Source organism: Aethalodelphis obliquidens, unplaced genomic scaffold (genome assembly GCF_003676395.1).
Source record: "Aethalodelphis obliquidens isolate GAN/ISIS:26980383/991018 unplaced genomic scaffold, ASM367639v1 scaffold27, whole genome shotgun sequence".
NCBI lineage: Eukaryota > Metazoa > Chordata > Mammalia > Artiodactyla > Delphinidae > Aethalodelphis > Aethalodelphis obliquidens.
Genome location: NW_020837971.1, coordinates 12411405 through 12429293, shown reverse-complemented (window position 1 = coordinate 12429293; position 17889 = coordinate 12411405). Strand labels below are relative to the sequence as shown.

General features: G+C 36.6%; 1 protein-coding gene across 3 annotated transcripts in view; it reads right to left on the bottom strand.

Moving 5' to 3' along the window:
* Positions 1-17889, bottom strand: part of SUGCT (succinyl-CoA:glutarate-CoA transferase) — a 692699-nt gene that overhangs the window by 665904 nt on the left and 8906 nt on the right. For 2 of the 3 annotated variants that reach the window (XM_027123976.1, XM_027123977.1), the window contains exons 2-6: positions 15303-15354; positions 14562-14635; positions 10680-10765; positions 9545-9595; positions 1903-2023 (exon numbers count right to left, since the gene is read on the bottom strand). In XM_027123976.1, the coding sequence (XP_026979777.1) occupies positions 1903-2023; positions 9545-9595; positions 10680-10765; positions 14562-14635; positions 15303-15354 (384 nt within the window). The remainder of the gene's footprint in view (positions 1-1902; positions 2024-9544; positions 9596-10679; positions 10766-14561; positions 14636-15302; positions 15355-17889) is intronic. The other variant, XM_027123978.1, reaches the window with a different exon arrangement.

Here is a 17889-nt window from a genome sequence, read left to right as displayed (position 1 = left end):
ATTTAGGAGATGCGAGTAATTCAGGTCCATACGTGCTTTATGCTTTATGCTTTTCTGCTTCAACTGTCTATGAAAATAAACCCTTTCCTCACTTCGCCTCCGGGTTCTCCTCCCACCTCACTGACGATTCCTTCACGACTTCCTTCACTGTGTCATCATTGTCTCCTAAACATCTACTCATGGGAGTGCATCAGGCTCAGCCACTCAGACTCTCCTTTTTCTATCTAAACTCACTCTGTAAAAGATCAAATACAGCCTTCAAATACCATGTATTTGCTCATAACTATAAAATTTTACATCTCCTGACTCTTAGATCCAAGCCCTTACTCTACATTTCAAGCTAGACTTGGACTTGACATTCCAAGTCCAAACGTGATGTTCTCCCTCCCAAAGCTTCTTTCCACAGTGCTACTCGACTCTGTAAACAACAATTCTTCTAATCGCTCAGGCCAAAACCCTAGAGTCATCCTTAACTCTAGTCTTTCTCTGATACTCACATCTCATCCATCTGCAAACCTTACCCCCTTTTCTCGGAAACATTCAGAATTCTATCACTCTTTAACGACCTCGACCACTGCTACTCTAATTCAAGCCCCCATCATCTGTAGCCTGGACTATGTCAATAGCTTCGTAATTGTTCTCCCACTACCCTTGTCCTCGACAGTCTATTCTTAACACAGTAGCTAGAGTGATCCTTTTAAAAATGTCAGGTCGCATCATTCCTCTGCTTAAAACTCTCCATTAGCTTATAATCTTACTCGAAGTAAAAGCCTAATTCCTTAAGAGCAGCCCACAAGCCTTTACTAACCATCATCTTACTAACCATTATCTCCCTGATTTTCTTCCTACTACATTCCCCCTAACTCACTCTGTTTCAGTCATCCTTGCTGGTCCTCAAACAGGCCCAACACAGTCTTGCCCTAGGTCCTTTGCACTTGCTGTTGCCCTTGCCCGAAACCCTCATTGCCAATAATGATACGATTCACTCCTTTACTTCATTCAGGTCTCGGCTTAAATGTCCCCTTTATCAATGAAGACTTGTCTCACCTCCCAGTATAAAATGGACCCTCCTAACCTCATCCCCCTTGCCCTGTTTAGTTGTTCTCTTTTGACCTTATCACTACTATACTCAAATACAAAACACAAAAGAATGTGTTTACTTATTTACTATCTATCTCCCTAACCTAGAATGTAAATCTGCTGAAGAGCATATATATGTGTTATTCATTGCTGTATCTCAGAAGCTTAGAATACTGCCTGGCAGATCACAGGTCTGCAGTAAATATTTGGTGGATGAATTAATAAAATCTGAAAATCTTATAAATTATTCTGACAAAAGCTATTAATGTAACTTTCTATTTTAAGAATAACTTTTTAATACTGTATTCCTAATTAATAGCTAAGTGCTTATAAACTATGTAAAGATAACTAATACAATCACTTTTTTCCCTTTAGCCTAAAGACATACTTATACACACACAAACACACACACAGAGTTCACCATCAAGGGCTGAACAATCTAAAAGACTTCATAGCACTCTTTTCCTTCAGTTGGCTTTAGCACTTTTGAATATATTGAAGCAGTATGTTGAGATCCTATGTTATCTTAAAGCCAATTAATATCTCACCTGTAATTCTACATATAAGTTAATAATAGTACCTTGTCAGTATTTGAGAAATATCAGTAGAAAAACTGGCAAAACTACAGGCAGACAATTCACAGAAGAAATATGAAAAATGTTCATTTAGGTTAATGTTCTTTAGTGATTAATTTTCAACAACCTAAAATGGCTCGGCAGGGAGGGAGAGCAGAAGCACCTCAAGCGTGAGGTTTCTTATATACAGAAAGAGACACAGAAACTGGAAAACCTCGCCACTGACGAGGGTGTGGTGCTGAGATACCTGTGATGGAACAGTAGACCATGTGAGGCGCTACCACGTCTATATCTTCATAGCCCAGCCCCATTGCAGACAATTTGCCAGGGACATAGTTTTCCACAAATACATCACAAACAGCTGCCAGCTGAAAGAAGAGGTGAAGATGAGTCAGACTTCTTAAGGGACTTCCCAGCTTTCAACAAATCCCCACATGACAGAATTCTAATTTCAGTAGACACAATTGATCCTCGCTTTGTAAAAGCCCAGAAAAATCACAGGAAAAGTAGAATTACAAAGTATTCTTAGATAAACACGAAGGCTCTGGTCAACTACCTGAGGTATTACTGCCAGTAAAACAATGGGTATTAAAATTTTCAGTTATTACCATGGTATTAAGTGGATTCTGCTTACATTAAATGTAAGAAATTATCTAGGCTACGTGGTCTATCTAAATATATTCTCAGAAGTTTAGGTAAAAAAATTAGAATATAAGAACATAAAATATACGAAAAATATCTTTTAACCCCTTTAAAATAAAACTAAATACAATGTCTTTACTACTCCATCCTTATTATGTAATATTCCTCATTACAACATGTACATATAGGCACTTAATACATGTAAACATGATTCTGAATTGCTTTCACACTTTCCAGATGCTTTCTTTCCAAAGAGTTTTAAATGTATTTAATGAACCATTTAAAAAAAAAAAAAAACTGCTAAACTATAACCCAGTAAATCAGTAACTGTCAGAAACAAAACCCCAACTCTGATTCCCAGATCACTGCAACAAGCCATCGTAAACCTTAATCTTAAAATTCTTTTCAAAATTTCAATTGTGACTACATATCTTTTTTTTTTTTTTTTTTTTGCGGTACGTGGGCCTCTCACTGTTGTGGATTCTCCCGTTGTGGAGCACAGGCTCCAGACGCACAGGCTCAGCAGCCATGGCTCACGGGCCTAGCCGCTCCGCGGCATGTGGAATCTTCCGGGACCGGGGCACAAACCCGTGTCCCCTGCATCAGCAGGCGGACTCTCAACCACTTGCGCCACCAGGGAAGCCCAATTCAATAATTTTTTAATTGCCATGTTGACATAGATATACTCTCACACATCAAACTAATGCAATAGAATAAGACTCTGGACCAGGGGTGGGCAAACTTTTTTCATAAAATGTCAAAAAGTAAATATTTTAGCCTTTTTAGGCCACATACATTCCCTGTCACATGTTCTTTATTTTTCTTTAACAATCTTTAAAACTGTAAAATTCACCATGGGCTGTGCAAAAACAAACTTGATTTGGCCCACACAGTCTGCCAACCTCTGCTCTATATGGAAAATAACTGAATTTACATAAACTTCAGAAGGAAATGTCAATAAATTGAATGCCTGTTTGTTATTGTGTCACCAAATTTGGAGTGTGTTTGACTTAACAAAATTTAGGGGGAGGAGATCTTAGGAGGCATCTCAGGGAAATAAGCTGTTATCCTCCAGAGCTCCTGAAACAGGTACCAGGGGCCCAGGTGACCACCTGTCAGAAGAGGAATGATACATACATTAAGATACAGGACAGAGAGAGAGAAAGGTTTTCAAGTATGCACCCCAAATCTTAAGCCATACAGGCATCCTTTCCAAATTCCAGCTGCCAATTAACATTCAAGCTGCTTCTCACATGGGCAACTCTATGCAGTATGCCCCAGGGACAGCCCAAGTAGAGATGTGTTTATTTTTTGTTAATGGTTCTACCAAGCCTTGCTTGGAAAATGTGGAGGGAGAATGGGTGTTAGTATAAATAAAACACAAAGCTACAGTTACATTGTCATTTATTCCACATATTTTTCTGAGCTTCTGTCTGCTACTTACACAGCGCTCCTGCAGGCACTAAAGAAAACAAGCTGCATCAAACACACCTAGATTCTTACACCAGTCATCTCTCTGATGTGTATTCTGCATGGTGCACAGTATAGTACCTTATGCAAATGACATTTGATAAATTATTTTTAATGTTAAAACTCTGTGTGGGTTCCTCAAAAAGTTAAACACAGTTAAGATATGACTCAGAGATGCCAATCCTAGGTATATACCCAAAATAATTGAAAGCAGGGACTTGAACAGGTACTTGTATCCAAATGTTCATAGCAGCATTATTCACAACAGCCAAAAGATGGAAACAACCCAAGTATCCATCAACAGACAAATAAATCCATCCAGTAAAGTAGAATATTATTCAGCCATAAAAAGGAGCAAAGTTCTGATACATGCTACAACATGGATGAACCTTGAAAACATTATGCTAAGTAAAATTAACCAGGCACAAAAGTACAAATATTATATGATTTCACTTATATGAAATATCTAGAATAGGCAAATTCATAAAGACAGAAAGTAAATTAGAGGTTATCAGAGGCTGAGGGGAGAAGGAAGTGGAGAATTATTGGTTAATGGATACAGAGTTTGTTTGGAATGATTAAACATAAAGGAAATACACAGCAGTGATGGTTGCACACAATTATGAATGTCATTAATGCTACTGAACTGTACAGTAAAAATGGTTAAAATGACATTTTATGTTATATATATTATACCACAATTTTAAAACTTTTAACTATATAGAGTATTTGTATTTTTAGATTTCTAGACCATCATAAATCACATTTCAATTCACATAAAGTATTCAGCTGGATCACAAACAAATTCAGTTTCAATAAGACAAGAAAATAAATATAATGAATAAGTTATATTAATAGAAAAGTATTCAGAATGTATAAACAGAAAACATTAAAAAATAATATACATGGTATTATCTCATGTTTATTGGAAAAAATGAGTATACAAGGACATAAAGAGATTTGATATGATACACTAAAATATTAATCTTTTTGTCCATGAGCAGATACTTGTATAACAACAGAAAAAAATTTAAGCTAAAAAGAGGTGTGCTCAGAGTACCATGTAGTATAACTCTCCGAAGTTATAAGAAAAATATGGAAAAGTTAAATTTAGAAGCTAAAGACTTCCACTGATAAAGATGCCAGTAGCTTTTTATTATTACCCAAGAACTGAATATGTATGCATTATGATACTTATTGACAAAATATCCCTAGAAAAGTGTATAGCACAGAAGTTATTCTTTGCTCCATTTTATAAGTATTTATTTTAAATAAACACATACTATCTATTTACTAGATACTGATTCTTAGTGAGTCTGCCATCCAACATATTCTCCCTCCCTCTCTCTTTAGGGATATTTACCCATTTCAAGATCACGTATGTTCCCTAAAGCGTTAACTAATGCATTCGTTAAAATTCTAAGCAGTGCAGTGCTGAAATCAGAGACATCACAAACCTCCCTGAGTTACATGGATCTCCACACTATCTACAAGTAATATACAAGTCAACTGCTTCAGTGGAGACCAAACATTTATCGCATTTCCCTGATACAAGGATCTACTAGGAAATAAAGTGAGGGGGGAAGAAAGACTTGTTCCCAGTTTTGCTGGTGATCACCTCTTCCTCATCTTGGCGCTCACAGATCCCCTAATAATCTATTCTAGAATCTTACCCACAATAAGAAACAAGCACAATTTTGCATGTTAGAGAACTCATCATCTTTTTCTTTTCTTCTGGGAAAAAAAATTTAGGAACAGACTGGATGAGCAAGATCAGAAATAGAGGGGAAGTGACGATAAGAATTTAACCACATTTATCAGTAAAAAAAAAAATCATAAAATAATTTTTAAATGTATGTCAAAGAATGTCCTTACTCTTAGATGTATTCTGCAAATGCTCCTCCCCCTGAGCTATACCCCCCAGGAGATGTCTCCTGAAGGATTTAAGGACAAAGTTTCATATCTTTCACTTACTTTCAAATAGTTCAAAATCAGACACACACATACCACATGTATTCATATGTAAATAAACAAATATAGCAAAATCTTAAAACTACTGCATCTAGGCATAGGGTAAATAAGAGTTCATTATACTACTCTTTCCATTTTTCTGTATGTTTGAATTTTTCATAATAAGATGTTGGAGGAAAATAAAACCCATGACACTGCTCTATTGGCCATGATTCACACCCACAATACGGATACTGTCACTGTCAACTAATTAACATAGAGAATTATTTGAAATATAGATGACGTGTTAGGAAGTTATTAAATCATATTGCCATGAAAATACATAGACTTTTCTAAGCAGAGCTTTCTTTTCTACACAACCTATTTTTGGTTAGCCTGGTTGACAAAGGAGTCATACTTTTTGGAGCTCTCATGTATCCAGCTGACTGCTTTGTATAATACTCTGGAACTGTATCTATAAACTAGACTCATTATATTAGCAATCATACCCACCAAGGTCTGAATACAAAGGTTGTTTTGCTACTTTTAAGACCAAAAGAGAAATCCATGCCAGAAAGAATAAAAAGACTAGGCAAAAAATAACTTTTCCTCTAGGCGGTAAGATATGTAACTTATGAACTGTATAACTAGCTGAAAGCAAAAGATATGCAAAATGACTGCAGACAATCTATTAAAGTTTAATATGAGTTGAAATGTACTTTATCATTATCAGACATGAAGAGAAACCATGCCCATAATGAAACAATTTAAAATTGTTACAATCTGGTGGAGGACACAGGCAGGATCTGAAGAGAATGAGAAAGATGTCCCAGCAAATTCATTTCTTTTGGTTAGAATTATACATGTAGGCCTAAAATACTCCAATGTACACTGATATCTTAGGAGCAAGAGTTATGAATTCCACCTAACACTGCCCCATTGAAAAACCCTAATGAACTTGTAAAGTATTTGTTAAATCAAATCTAAAACCTTCACTATTCAGGATAAAATATCAAAATGTTCTGAAATGGAAGCAAATAAGCAGGAACTGTGAACATTGAAGGTGGAACTGAGAAACATAAACCAGAAAGAGAAGAATTAAGCACAATCTCCTAGATGATTCATCATCATCACCATCATCAGCAGCAGCAGCATAACAACTACTGAAAAGATAAAAAGAAGGGCCTGACACTACTGGGCATACACCCTGAGAAAACCATAATTCAAAAAGAGTCACGTACCAAAATGTTCACTGCAGCTCTATTTACAATAGCCAGGACATGGAAGCAACCTAAGTGTCCATCAACAGATGAATGGATAAAGAAGATGTGGCACATATATACAATGGAATATTACTCAGCCATAAAAAGAAACGAAATTGAGCTATTTGTAATGAGGTGGATGGACCTAGAGTCTGTCATACAGAGTGAAGTAAGTCAGAAAGAGAAAGACAAATACCGTATACTAACATACATATATGGAATTTAAGAAAAAAAAATGTCATGAAGAACCTAGGGGTAAGACAGGAATAAAGACACAGACCTACTAGAGAATGGACTTGAGGATATGGGGAGGGGGAAGGGTAAGCTGTGACAAAGTGAGAGAGTGGCATGGACATATATACACTACCAAATGTAAAATAGATAGCTAGTGGGAAGCAGCCGCGTAGCACAGGGGGATCAGCTCGGTGCTTTGTGACCACCTAGAGGGGTGGGATAGGGAGGGTGGGAGGGAGGGAGACGCAAGAGGGAAGATATATGGGAACATATGTATGTGTATGACTGATTCACTTTGTTATAAAGCAGAAACTAACACACCATTGTAAAGCAATTATACTCCAATAAAGATGTAAAAAAAAAAAAAAAAAAGAAGGGCCTGAGAATGAAGACAATGGGAGTTGAGTCCAAGATGAGGGTCGCTGCCATAGACAAACAAGGCAGGGTGGGCTTCCTTGGTGGCACAGTGGTTGAGAATCTGCCTGCCAATGCAGGGGACACGTGTTCGAGCCCTGGTCTGGGAAGATCCCACATGCCGCGGAACAGCTAAGCCCGTGTGCCACAACTACTGAGCCTGCGCTCTAGAGCCTGCGAGCCATAACTGAGCCCACACGCCACAACTACTGAAGCCTGCGTGCCCAGAGCTGGTGCTCCGCAACAAGAGAAGCCACTGCAATGAGAAGCCCACACACCACAACGAAGAGTAGCCCCCGCCTGCCGCAACTAGAGAAAGCCCGGACGCAGAAATGAAGACCCAATGCAGCCAAAAATGAAAAAATAAAATAAATAAATTTATTTAAAAAAAAAACAAGGCAAGGCAATAATAACAAAGAACAATTTAGAAAAATCATATTAAGTTGCAACTGAAAAATAAAATAAAAACAAGCAAACAAACCTAAGTTATGCTATAGAAAAGATGTAGGAAAACAGGACAGTGAGATCAGGACAATTATCAAGCTTTGGGTTCAACATATATCTAGTAAAATTCTAAATTTGTTGGATTGCTCCAACAGAACCAGAGCGGATGATCACTGATTCTGATCTTAATAATTAGAAGACGTTATTTTTCAATCAGCCAGATGATAAGGAAAGAAGCATCAGAGCAATGAAGCTAAAATTGATACTTTGATATAAAACAAATTTGGGGATTTGGTTCTCTAATCAAGGAGATTTACATCCATTACATTTGACTTCAAACTTTTTTTTTTTATTTAATTAATTTATTTATTTATGGCTGTGTTGGGTCTTCGCCACTGCGCACGGGCTCCTTCCAGTTGCGGTGAGCAGGGGCACGGGCCTCTCATGGCAGTGGCCTCCCCTGCTGCGGAGCGCGGGCTCTAAGCGCAGGCTCAGTAGTTGTGGCGCACGGGCCCAGCAGCTCCGCGGCATGTGGGATCCTCCTGGGCCAGGGCTCAAACCTGTGTCCCCTGCCCTGGCAGATGGATTCTTAACCACAGCGCCACCAGGGAAGCCCTAGACTTCAAACTTTAACAAGAATGGCAAACAAGTTTTATCTCACGTGATGAATCCACCTTCATGTGCACCGGGAACAATAATAATAGTCAATGCTGAATGAGTGCTGACTATGACTATGGCAGGCACCCTTCTTCACATTTTACACAATATTAACTCAATTCTAACAACCCTAAGAAGTAGGTATTATTACTGTCCCCATTTTGCTAATAAGGGAACTGAGGCATAAAGAAGTTAAGTAACCTGCCTGAAGTCACATGGCTAGTAAGTAAAGAAGGCAGAATTTGAATCCCAGCCGTAGAACACTGGGGTATTCCCCTAACCATTGTGCTGGCCCCTCAAGGAAAGATGCCAAGATCAGGTCTGCACACATCAGCCATCTGAATAAGTGTTAGAAAAACCTTGGGCTCTACAGTGATGTAGACCTAGGGTTCAAACTTCAGCTCCTCCCTTTACTAGCTATGTGATCTTTAGACAATCACTCAAGCCCCTTGAGACTCATTTCACCTCTTGTGAAAATGAGGATATAATACTTCATTTACAAGGAAAATTCTGAAGATTTGAGAAGATAATACGAATAAAGTACCCAGGCCTAAGATCTGATGCAGGGCAGGCACTCAGTCAATGGACACTAGTGCCATAACTGAACACTCTGACACGATGGAGAAATGTTAAACACAATATACCAGAAATTATAAAGCAAATTATACTTAGTATAAAAACGAAGTTAAACTCAAATGGCACTTACAGCAAAATTTCAGATTGCCAATGAAATAATGTTTTAAAATATTTTTACTCATATTCAAATCCCTAATTACAACCCAGGTGACAAGATGCCTTCTATAGAGCATACTGTACCTCTTTGATGATTTTCACCCCTTTTGGATCCTTGATATTAACAGCTATACTCTAAAAATTAAAAATATATATATTAAAATAGTATCTTAAAAATTTTTCTTATTGCTCACAGTTCAATAAGAGAGCCATTCATATACAGATTTCTCCTCTTAAAGTAAATGCATTTTCCTCATGAAGAAACATTTAAATAATTTTTACTGATTTTATTTTCAATTCGGATATGTTAGGATGATAGTAAGGATTATAGTAAAAATTCTTCAAATAATAATACCAAATGTAGGCAATTAGCAATCTCCAAAAGAATAACAAATGTAACAAATCAAGTGATTCCTCACTTTAATAAAATTAGTTCCATTAAAAACCATTATAGGGCTTCCCTGGTGGCGCAGTGCTTGGGAGTCTGCCTGCCGATGCAGGGGACACGGGCTCGTGCCCCGGTCCGGGAAGATCCCACATGCTGCGGAGCGGCTGGGCCCGTGAGCCATGGCCACTGAGCCTGCGCGTCCAGAGCCTGTGCTCCGCAACGGGAGAGGCCACAGCAGTGAGAGGCCCGCGTACCGGAAAAAAAACAAACAAACAAAAAAAACATTATAAATTCTCAAAAAATGTTTTAAGTTAGTAGAGAAGGAAAATTAATAAAAAGCTCTACTGTTTCTACTTGGTAACTGGTGAATGAATAAAATAAAATAAAATTTCACCTTATTGGGAATATTACAAAATATCTACCAAAAGGGGCAGAAATAAACAAGCCACAATGATATCAAAAGTTTTGTTATTACAGGAGAATTACACAGGGCTTCCCTGGTGGTGCAGTGGTTAACAATCTGCCTGCCAATGCAGGGGACACGGGTTCAAGCCCTGGTCCGGGAAGATCCCACATGCTGTGGAGCAACTAAGCCCCTGAGTCACAACTACTGAGCCCGTGCGCCTAGAGCCCATGCTCCACAACAAGAGAAGCCGCCGCAATGAGAAGCCCGCGCACTGCAACGAAGAGTAGCCCCCGCTCACCGCAACTAGAGAAAGCCCGCGTGCAGCAACGAAGACCCAAGGCAGCCAAAAATAAATTAATTAATTATTTTTTTTTAAAAAAAGAGAGAATTACACAAAGAAAGCAAAAAGGGGATAATATTCTTACTTTTTTATTTCGGTTAACACTGAGAAAATAAGTACTTTCTGTCCCCACAAAAGGTGGACCCCAAGTTCGTGTATCATCACCAGCTCCTGAAAATAATAGTATGAACTATTTAACCTTGAAACATCATGAGACATTTCAAATCAACAGGCTTACTCATATGTAAGTTCACAGATGCCTAAACAAGATCAGCGGAATTAGCAACCTAAAGTGGTCTTGGGACCTTGTTAGAACTGCCCAAACTCTTTACCTGTTCATGTAAATCACTAAATCCTCCCATAGCTTCTTTCACTAAAATCCATCCCTGAAAGTCAGAATCCAGAAGGGAATATCCTACTGGCAGTCTTTAGATTTAATAAATGGCAAGTCTGAGGGGGAAAAAAATTACTCTCCTACTTCAACAAACAAGTCAGCTCTTTCAGTGTTTTTAGCATTAAATGTGCAAACAAAATGTGGGGTCTACACAATATTTTTGTTAAATATAATTTAAATCAGGATAATGATAAGTAAGTCTTTATGATAAAGTGGTATCTGAGGCTAGGTATAAAACAATGATAAATAAATCTATTTTTTAAATTCTGTAGCAATAAATCAGAAAAAGCAAAATAAGCTACTGAATAGCAAATGTCAGTAATTTAAGATGCTATTTAGAATAAAATTTTAGTAGTCTAGGTCTTGCTTCAAAGTAAAAGTTCAAAAACATCAAAAATAGGGTATTTTATTCTAAACATCTACTTCAAATGATTCTGAAAAGTACTTGTGTTTGATTCAAAGATAACACTATCGAGTTACAGAAAAAGAGTTTTCTTTGCACAAAAAGCAAACAATGTAGATGGAGCTCAGAAAGTGAATCAACAATTAATAGGCACAAATTAGTATCACTTAAATTAAGATTTTTATAAGTTCTGATTAAATATTGATATTAGAAACTAATCACTACCTAAGTATTACTAGCCCTCAATAAGAGAGAATTTGTGAATATGGGTTAAAGTTTAAATTCTAATCTCATTTAAATGATATAATTAATTTATTAGCCCATTAGACTTTACCCACTGAAACTGATAAAAAAAAAACAGTCACAGCCTTTTAGAAAACAAAACAGAAGCTAAAGAATAGACTCCTTTACTAAAAACAAAAAACTAAAAACCTCACAAGAGAAAGCGAGAACACAGGACAGAGGAGAAAAGAAGCATTAGTTCTAACTGGGGATGAACTGATAAACAACACAAAGCAATAAATAGTAAGTATCAAACTGAACAGCATGCTCAAAACGTCAGGGGAAAAAATAAACTACAAGAGTCCACAAAGACAATCTCCTAGTAATAAACCGGTTATAGGCTTCACGGAAAAATGTATGTGTGAATCTGGATCTTCAAGATCAGATAGGACCTCCCAGAGGCTGGAGAGAGTCCAGCCACTTCCATTTTTTTGAAGGTCTCAATACATTAAATTAAAAAAAAAAAAATTTGTTTTTAAGAGAGCAATGTCAAGATAAGGCTAAAAGTAGAGAGCTTATTTTAAATGTTTACATTCATCTCTTGGGTGGAAATAATGTCAGAAATCTAAACTGGAGGCCTACATGGCTTTCCTGCCCCACCTGGTCCTGGTGCATAACCTGGGTTTAAGAGACGCGGAAGGATAGGATATGTGCTGACTGACGGCCCATGAAATGAAATAAGGGTTAAAGGTCACAAACTGGTAAAACTGGCAATTTGAGAGGCATGTTTTATTTGACCCACACACAACTTAAAGTTTTTAAATATCTGCCATGATTTCAAAATCTAGAGACAGTACATAAAAATTCAGACTGCCTTTCTTATATGATATTTCAACACATTCATCCATTCAGCAAATAGTTATTGGGTGCCTACTATGTCACAAACACTGCTCTCTGCAGAGCAGACACAGCAGTGAACAAAGATCAACATCTCTGCCCAGGTATGCCTGCCTCCTGGTGACAACCCTGGAATAACAGCAGCATCATTGGCTGCCCAGCCCACTTCATTCATTTAGGTTACCTGCCTGGCCCTGCAGGCATAGCGTTTACACCCACCGAAAGACTCTAAAATGAGAAGAAAAAAATATACTTAAGCTTGATACGCTCTTTGATTACTCAAATAAGAATAATCTAAGTCCCAAGTCAGAAAACTACAACGAAATTTAATTTAAGAACTGAGGAAGTGGACACTAAAAGAGACTGAAATGTGAAAATACTGCCAAGGGACTTTTCTTCATATCTGTTGAATAACTATCTCGAAAAAACAAAATATATAATATGAACATTAAAACGTACTGAGCAAAAGGGTTAAAGGAGAGAGACCAATTAGTAAGAAAAAGAGCAATGAACATCTGCTAGGAACAAAGCTTGATGCCTAGTGTATGGCTATGGGACATAATAAAGGCCTAGACTAAGGAAAGGGTCCCCCAGTGTGGAAATGAAAAAGTACAAAGGAAAAACAGGACTAAGCAAACAGGGATTAGTGATTTCTAAAATTAATAAAAATAAAGTCATTCCCTCAGTATTCATGAGGGACTGCTTCCAGCACCCACTGAGGACACCAAAATTGGCAGATGTTCAAGTCCCATAATTGGCCCTCCATATCCACCAGTACAGCATCCGCAGATTCAACCAATCGCAGATCATAAAAGTACCCAATCTGTGGCTGGCTAAATCCATAAATGCAGAACCCGTGGATACGAAGGGCAAACTGTACAAATATTTAACCTAGTGATCAAATGAAATAGCAACAGAAATCATATTGGCTATTCTATCTAGAAATGGAAGACCCAATGCTTGAAATTAGAAAGTATATGGTATTAAAACTGGAGAGCAATGTGAAAATTAGAAGTTTTGTGGTACCTGTAACAGAAAAAAAAAAGATGTTCAGCTAGAAAGTAAACATTATTCAGCATGTATCCAGCAATGACCAAAAGTGATAAATATCACTGACTGGATAAATGAAGCATTATCTCTGGAAAGCAGGATTCACCAGGCTCTTCTATCACCTGGAGCCTGACAAGCACAGGGCCAGATAAATATAAAATATATAACATTCCCCATGCTGATCAGAGGAACTTCTGCTAACTGCTTTGGCCTCTTAAGAAGATCTATGTAGCAGAAAGTTGAATCTTCTAGATCATGCGTTCTACTTTATAGCGTTTAATCACTTATGGTAAATTAATATGTTGATGTAATTATAAACTAGTTTCTTATGGGTCTTATAGATACATGCACACTATTCAAGGCTAGACCATTTTCACTAATTTGGGAATTCTGTTCCAGATCCATAAGCAACAGATCTTGAAGAATAAATAATAATGCTAATTTCTTGCCTTCCCTTTGTCCCCCAGTGAGGGAAGGTGGCCAGGCCCACTCTAACCTCGGTCTCAGCAGCAAGGCTTGTGTGGGGCTCAGAAGGGCCAGGATCAGAGCTGAGTGTCTGGATATTCCTTACTAGCTGTGTGACCGTGGACAAATCCCTTGACCTCTCTGTGTCTCTGTCTTCTTATTTATAATCTAGGAATAATAACAGCTCACAGGCTGTTGTAAAGACTGAATAAATTAATACAGGCAAAGTGCTTAGAATTGTGCCTGGCACTAACCGTTGTTAGCATCATCATTATTTACGTGTTGCACGTCAGTTTCTACCAGAGGCTTCCAGGTGCATGTGAAGGACCTGGCTTAGGCCTTAGCCCTTGGCACGTATAAAGAGTAGAAAGAGATCTAATATTACTATAGGTTCAGAGGAAAATAAAGGAGAAGGGAAAATAATCGCTTCATTTCAATTCTCTCCTCATCCCACATACAGGTACATGGACATTTAAAGAACTATTAAAAATATGTATTAGCTTGTTTCTATGTTTTAAAGAGAGAAGTAGTTTTACCTGGTCTTTCCACTTTTATAACTTCTGCTCCAAGATCTCCTAAATTCATAGTAGCAAAAGGTCCCGCCAGTACTCTACAATGTTAACAATGATAGATAAATTCATTACCATCTTTAAGATTTTTATATTAATTCTTTTCTTAATACTCCATCAACACAGACAAGCTCATATAATGTGAGTAAGAATTAAAATTGTTAAAACTGTTCAAAAAATTGATTTGGCCATATGTATCAAGAGCTTTAAAAAGTATATTCCCTTTGATGCAGTAATTCTACTTTCAGAATTCTATCCTAAGGAAGAAACTGAAAGATTTCCTGAGGCAAAGATTTATGTACAAGGAAGTCTCATTTATAATATAAAAACACTGGAGGATGACTAGGTAATTATGTGACAACTATATACTATAATAAAATATCTTATATTTTTTGTTGAATTTCGAATGACATGAGAAAATACTGAAAATATAACAGTATGTTTAAAATGTGGATAAACCTGTAATTTCAATATGGTTCCAATTTTTATTTTCAAAAGTTACATATAAATATGCAGATTGGAAATAAATGTATAAGTATTATACTAATTGTCTCATAGAATGATGAAATTACAGGAAATTTTCTTGGTTTTTCTTTCCAAAATTTCAATGATAAGCTTATGAACACCTTCTTATAATCCAAGAAATAAATGCCTTTTTAAAGAAGGGGGGAAACTCAATCACCAAAACACAGATAAACCAATGCAAACCTTGTTAGATCCAGAATTCTTACACCCTCCAATGGCTTCATATTGTCAGTATCTGGCAAAGACAGAAAATACTTAAGTTGATTACTAATTGTCGGAAGGAATAATGCAGAATTCTTCATATTCTTAGTAATATCTATTACTACCAAATAAATAAATAAATTTTCCTTCACATTTCTGCTTTATATATAACACAGAAACCTTGACCCAGTCCAACTAAATCAATCTGTAAAAATTAAAGCCTCTAATACCAGATTATTCCCGATTTAATAAAGTCCAAAGCTACACTTAAGATAGTTTGTCTAATGAAAAATTTAAAAGTGGGACAAACTAATGAAAAATTTAAAAATGGGGGGAGGGGGTGCATAGGCTGAGCACAGAGGGTTTTTAGGACACTGAAAATACTCCGTACGATACTGTAATGATGGATACATGTCATTACACATTTGTCCAAACCCAGAATTGAGAAACAGAACTTTCCATTACCTGAAAGTTTTCTCCTGCCCTTTGCAAACTACCTCTCCCTCCATCCCCAACCTCAGGCAACCATTGATCTGCTTTCTGTCATTTTAGTTTGCATTTCCTAGAATTTTATACAAATGAAATCATACACTATGTACCCTGTCTGGCTTCTTTCATTCAGCATTATGATACTGAGACTCATCCATGTTGTTGCATTTCTATGAGTAGTATCCTACTCTATGGATATACCACATTTGTTTATCCATTCAGCTGCTGATGGACACTGGGTTGGTTCCAGTTTTAGGTTACAGTGGATCAAGCTACTATGAACATTTGTGTACAAGTCCGTGTGTGGACACGTTTTCATTTTTCTTGAGTAAATACCTAGTGGAATGGCTGGGTAATATGGTAAGTTTATGCTTAACTTTCTAAGAAACTGCCAAACAGACTTCCAAAGTGTTTGTACAACAGCGCGCGTTCTAGAAACTCCACATCCTCACAACACTAGGTATTGTTCATCTTTTAAAGGTTAGCCATTCTAATGGGTATATGATGTTTCTCTGTGGTTTTAACTGGCATTTCCCTGTTGACTAATGCTGTTGAAAATCTTTTCATGTAATAATAGGCCATTCATACATCTTCTATTGTGAATTGCCTCACTGCTTTTATTTTTTTTAACTTTTAATCTTATATTGGAGTATAGCTGATTAACAATGTTGTGATAGTTTCAGGTGTACAGCAAAGCGACTGAGTTACACATATACATGTATCTATTCTTTTTCATATTCTTTTCCCATTTAGGTTGTTACATAATATTGAGCAGAGTTCCCTGTGCTATACAGTAGGTCCTTGTTGGTTACCCATTTTAAATATTACAGTGTGTACATGTCAATCCCAAACTCCCTAACTACCCCTTCCCCTGCCTCATTGTTTTTAATACTGAAGCAAAATATTCGAAACAGTGCAAAAATCCACCAACAGGTGAAATGTTAAATAAGCACCTGCACATCCATATAAAAAAATACCATACCAATGTTAAGAAAAATGAGACATTTACATACCCTGACATGTAAAGTTCACCAAGATATATTCCTAAGTTAAAAAATAAATCAAGTTGTAGAATAGAATGTATAATATGATCCTATATTTGTAAAGATACATAATAACATTAATAATACATGTTGGTATTTCTAGGAGCATTCATAAAATTCTACTGGTGGTTAAATCCTGGGGTAAGAATTTATGGAGAACTTTCACTAGCTAAGTTATTTATTTCTGTAATTTTGCTTAATTGTGATTAAGTGTATAATCAGCAAAAAAAAAAAAAATGAAAAAGTGAAAACATAAAGAACAAAATGAGAGAGAAAACAAGATATTTTAGAGAAAATAAAACATAGAAAAAGACCTCAAATGTGAGAAGATATTTTGACAACATTAGGAATGAATGGACAAGTAATTCTTTATGTTACATAAGACTCCAAAACTACTGGTCTTATGTACTCATCTCTTTTGGGGCCCTTGTTTTATTTCAAATGATGCAGGAAATATATTTAGAGGTCTCTTCAACCCATAAATCTCACTTCATTATAAATCTATAAAGAGAAGTCTATATTTCTCTACCAATATCAACTCACAACCATAATAAATTTTGTTTAATGACACAAAACTTTTCAAATGAATTAATTTAACATCAGGCAATAGAATTTTACTTTTATTTTCTGAGAAGATAACCAGAAAGGACTTCTAGAGCACATTTAAGTCAAAATCAATTAATGAGTTTTAAACAGTTAAGAGCATAAACCCTGGAGACTGACTGAATTTAATTCTCTGCTTCACTACTTACTACCCTAGTGACCTTGACCAAGGTAACTTCACTTCTCTGAGCTTCAGTTTCCTCATTTGAAACACCTATATCATAGAGTTTGCAAGGATTAAATGAAATGTTATATGGAAAGTGCATAGTACACTTCCTGGAACATGGTAAATGCTCACTAAAAATCAACAATTGTTGTTATCATCATCCTCATCATTGTATTATACAGTCACAATACCTATTAAAGTAGATAATCCAGATTTGAAAACAAGAGAAAAACACATGACTCATGATTATTTCAAAGAACAGAAAATA